The sequence below is a fragment of the Vicia villosa genome, unplaced genomic scaffold (genome assembly GCF_029867415.1).
Source record: "Vicia villosa cultivar HV-30 ecotype Madison, WI unplaced genomic scaffold, Vvil1.0 ctg.002403F_1_1, whole genome shotgun sequence".
Lineage (NCBI taxonomy): Eukaryota > Viridiplantae > Streptophyta > Magnoliopsida > Fabales > Fabaceae > Vicia > Vicia villosa.
The window spans coordinates 223,428-228,546 of record NW_026705919.1 but is presented as its reverse complement, the minus strand read 5'-3'; the positions used below and the strand labels follow the sequence as shown (position 1 = coordinate 228,546).

Sequence of the window (5,119 nt, the reverse complement as noted above, 5' to 3'; positions counted from 1 at the left end):
ACTTTTTAACTTGTGTATAAAAAAATAGTTTTTAACTTATAAAAAATATTTTTGTGTTGTAGTTAAGAAATGTATGAGTATTTAACTCTATTTCTTTATTATATTTTTTAATTATAAGCATTTTGAACCAAATTTACGCGGTAGTTTCTGATGTAATAGCTTACGAATTAAGAAAACTCAAAATAAAAAACAATGAAAAAAAGCTGTAATTTTTTTCAACATATAAATTAATTAATTAATTAAATTATTTCTATAAAAACAAAAAATAACAATGACGTGGAAATTTCTCCACCGTCCATTCATTCTATTTCACAACAAAAAAGACACCATTTTGTTTCTCTCTCTCTTTCTTCTTCCTTTTTTTCTTCACTTTCTCTCTCCTCTGTGTACTCTCTCTCTTCCATTCATTCAACAGCATCCCTTTATATAGACTCTCCATTCAAAACCATATCTATCTAATTCTATCAACCAAAAAAAGATTATCTTTTTAAGGATATCCACACTCTGTTCTTTTTTCCATCTCTCATTTTTTACAACAATCCCAATTTTTTAGCGATTTTGTTTCCACAACCCAGAAATCTAGACACGACTAACGGAGAAAATAATTCATACCCAGATTTTGTTTCTCTTAAATATTTTGTGGGTTTGTCTGGTTTTTGATTTTTCTTTGGTTTAATCCTTTCAAAATTTCATTTTTCACCTTAGTTGAAGAGACAAAAAAAGTTGAAGAGTCACAAAAAAAGTTGAAGGGTCACAAAAAATTTCATTTTTTTTTGTGTGGAGGATCTGTGTTCTAGTGGATTGTGTTAAGGGGTTTTGAGTTTTTTTGTTTTGTTTAAGTTGTATGCTGAGGGATTTTGGATTAAGTGCTTCTTCCATGGCTGCTGAATCAAAAAAATGTAATCTTTCCTTTTGATTATGATTTGTGTTTTATTCTTTTTTTTTTTTTATATAAAAATGAGATTTTTAATTTGTTGTAAATTTTCTGCTTTTTTTACAGCTGCGGATGAAATGAATAAGAAGAAGCTCCATGGTGACTCTTCAGCTTCTGAGGCTAATAATTCCAACATGGTAATCTTTATTTCTATTGCATGTGATTTCTGTTTCATATATTTTGTTTTTGTTACCTTTTTTTGTGGTTTGATTTGAGATTAACTGTTTCATTAGTTCTATGTATGAGATATGAAGAGACACATGTTGTCTAATTGTGTTTTTTTGGATTTGTTGTTTGTTATGTTTAGGTTTCTTCAAAGGGTGGTGGAAGTTCACCATCTGATGCAAGATCATGTGTGTCATCATTAGGAGATGCTTCTGGTAGTGTTAAAGAAGGGGAATTGGATCATGATTATCAATCGATGGATCCGAATGTTCCGTATTATGGATACTATTATCCAGGTTAGCTTCCGATGGTTCCCTATTCATCGGTGTTGTCGATATTAGATTGCGGTAAATACTGGTTTGTTCAAATTCAGCTATAACTATAGCTTGTTATTTGACAACAATTTAGCGGTTTTGTTCAAATTTTGTTGTAGATGTTATTTGACAACGATTTGTACTAAATTGCGGTTTTGTTTGTATAAACGTAACATTACAACACCATTATAGCCGCAATTTGACAACACTGGTATTCGTTTATATTGATTGTATATTTATGTTTTCATTTCTTACGGTAGAATGATCACAGGTTATGGTGGCTTCTACGGAGAGCCAGAAAATCAAGGATATTACGTTGGTGCTGAAGCCGTCGATTTTCAGTATCCAGTAAGTTTCTTGAGCCGGTTTGTTTTGTTCGTTCTTTCTACGTGGTTGACTTGTTGCATGTATGGTTAATTTTTGTTGGTTTTATTTAGGTCATGCAAGCAGATAATGGGTCTTATGTCTATATCATGCCAGGGTTTCAGACTGGTTACCCTTCGTACTTTCCTTTGAATACTGCCGGTGTCGATGGTCAATACCATGTCTACCCTCCTGGTTCGGTTTATCAACAACCGATTGGATCTCCTGGCTATTATCCAGCTTCTTTACCTTATGCCGAGTTACTTCCGTCAGCATACTCTTGGGATTCATCGTTAACCGCACAAGATGTATCGCAAAGGAATCGTTACAATAATTCGGTTAGTAAACCGAGTGGTAGGTCTAATTTTTCTTCCGGTAGTGGTATGGTGTCGAAGTCTATGCCTTCGTCTAATGTGAGCAACTCATCCGAAGTAAAGGGTTCGCCGCCATTGTTAGATGTTTCGTCAACTCACGTTAAGCGTAACCAGCCAAAACAAGCAAACAAGGTAACCTTAAAATCCTTAAAACGAGGTGATATCTATTTTCCTTACGATTCGATTGTTCTAACGAGGTTGTTATGTTTTTCAGGCCTCGATTTCTGGTCCAGTTCTCCACTCAGACGCAACGACCAAAGGATCTTTACCTGTTGCGAAGTTTTCTACGTACAATCAAGGAAAGAGTGGATTTGCCTATCAAAACAATGTGCTTAACGTGAAAGCGAATACGAAGGGATGGGTTAGTACCGAAAAACTGAAACTAAGAAACAAGGTTAACGAATCACTTAACGAGCAGAATCAGAGTCCTAGAACTTCTATTGCGAAAGGTGCTTCAATTTCGGGAGATAATTCTGCGCCAACGGTAACAGTCGATGAGAGTAGAAACGGGGACGGAAAAATCAGGACAGATCAGTATAACCTTTCTGATTTTCCAACCAAATACGATCATGCACTTTTCTTTGTCATCAAATCGTACAGCGAGGATGATGTTCATAAGAGCATCAAGTACGACGTATGGGCGAGTACTCCTAATGGGAATAAGAGACTTGACAATGCGTTTCAGGATGCACAGAATCGAATGGAAGAGAAAGGAAGCAAGTGTCCTGTATTCCTTTTCTTCTCGGTATGCTAACCGATCGCTCCAGTCCATGTTTTCTTTTCTCATTTATTTATCTTCAAAATTTATGTATTCCTCACATTAATGTCTTCATTTATGGTAATTGCTTCGAGTTCAGGTCAACGCTAGTGGTCAATTTTGCGGAGTAGCCGAGATGATCGGTCGCGTCGATTTCAACAAAAGTATGGATTTCTGGCAGCAAGACAAATGGAATGGATATTTCCCTGTCAAATGGCACATTATAAAGGACGTTCCAAATCCTCAACTACGACATATTATCCTCGAGAATAACGATCACAAGCCTGTAACAAACAGTCGAGACACACAAGAGGTTCACAATCTACTAAAGCAACTATTTACCGAAATATTTCTTAGTTATTTCCTCCGTATGCTTACTATTGCGTTGAATATTTCCATTTTTCAGGTACCTTTTCCGCAAGGTATTGAAATACTCAACATTTTCAAGAACTATGCATCAAGAACATCGATTTTAGATGATTTTGATTTCTACGAAAGCCGTCAAAAGGTGATGCAGGAGAAGAAAACAAGACAACCTATGCAACAAACTAGCAACACACAGGTTTGATTTTACAGTTGTACCATATTCTTATTCCAATGTTCTCACTTTGATTCCTACGAATCCTTTTTCGACATTATTGATGAACGTGGCATGTGATAGTGGGACCATTTATGCCTAGTTGACAAACTATTCTAAACTTGATACCCTCTTTTTTGTTGGCAGCATATAGATGACTTAACAAGTGCGCTCGGGTCGGTAGACATATCAAGTGTAAAGAAGATGGAAGATTCTAAGTTGGTTGAGAAAGTTAATGACTAAAGAGAATAGAATCTGATGCATTGCTATTCCAGTGGACCTCGCCGCGCTGGTGCTATTCCTAAGCAATGAAGCAAGAGATATCATGAGTTCGAAGTTGAAGTTCGTAAACGAAAATTCTTGCCGATGCTTGAGAAAATGATGGTTGGATTGAAAAAATTAGAAAGATGAAGTTTTCAAGATGGGAGGGGTAGGTGATTGGTGTTAGAAGGGAAGGTTTAGTTTTGTTTGTTTTTTGTGCACATAAAAGATTGAGTTTGGTTCTTCTTGTTATTGCCTTATTGGTGTTGTTTTTTCTTTGTAATTGTAGAGTTGAAGAGTACTATAAGAGATGGTTTGATTAGGACAGGTACCTGTAATGTGTTGAAAATGATAGGTTGTTTAATGGATGATGATAGGGAAATTATTGGAATTGGGAAGTTTCTAACCAATTATATTTTGAGGTATATAGTAGTTTGGGTGTTGAAGATTGTACTATTTTACTATATCATGAAAATAAGTGGTCTGGTGTGGGTGTATGGACTTGTCGGTAGAGTTTTTCTCATATAAACTAGTTAGATTACAAAATAAATTGGAAATTGATGCAAAGTAATTAAACAATAAAGCCTTATCCCCCTAGTTGGGGTCTGCTACCTGAATTAGTTATTGCCATAACATTCTATCTATGATCATGTTTCTATTTAAATTATTAACTTTGAGATATTTTTTAATAACTTCACTTATAAAATAACCAAACCATTAACCTCAAGATTTAAAAAAAAAAAAAAAAACTTTTATAGTCTTTTCAGGTCTTCTTCGAATTGTTTATCTTCTTTTTATCTGGTTTACTCTCTTAATTACAGAATCTGCAAGTGTTCTCTTTACATGTCAAATCCATATAAATTTATCCTGACACTTTCTCTAATTTATCATTTCTAATTTTATCCCGTCGAGTCTTACCACACATCCACCACAATATCCTCATCTTTGCTACACTTACTTTATTCTCGTGTTGTTTCTTAACCGCCCAACATTTTGTCCAATACAAAATAGCATAACTTTCCCTTCAGGTTGAGCAATACCTTTGCATCACATAAAACACCTGATGTCTTTCTCCATTTCAACCACCCAACTTGAATTTGGTGGTTTACATCTCCTTATTTTGCTGAACTTACATTCCATATACTGTGTTTTACTTCTTTTTAGACGAAAACCATGTGTTTCTAAAGCTCGTCTCCGAGTTCTCAACCTCTCATTTAAATTCTTCTTCAACTTTCCAAAAAAGACTATATCATCTGCAAAAAGCATGCATCTCGATGCTAACTCTTGGATGTGCTCCGTGAGTATACCCAAAATTAAGGTAAAAAGGTAGGGGTTTAGGATTGAATATTAAGATAAATCAATTGTAATAGGAAA

The 5,119-nt window shown here is 34.9% G+C and overlaps 1 protein-coding gene across 1 annotated transcript; it reads left to right on the top strand.

The window, feature by feature from the left end:
* The first annotated feature begins 340 nt into the window (after positions 1-340).
* LOC131638752 (YTH domain-containing protein ECT4-like) lies at positions 341-4,198 on the top strand. Its single transcript, XM_058909299.1, has 9 exons — positions 341-899; positions 1,001-1,071; positions 1,242-1,395; positions 1,685-1,761; positions 1,851-2,282; positions 2,365-2,895; positions 3,008-3,220; positions 3,314-3,469; positions 3,632-4,198. The coding sequence occupies exons 1-9, from the start codon at positions 845-847 to the stop codon at positions 3,725-3,727; spliced, it is 1,785 nt and encodes a 594-aa protein (XP_058765282.1). The 5' UTR covers positions 341-844; the 3' UTR covers positions 3,728-4,198.
* The last annotated feature ends 921 nt before the right edge of the window (positions 4,199-5,119 follow it).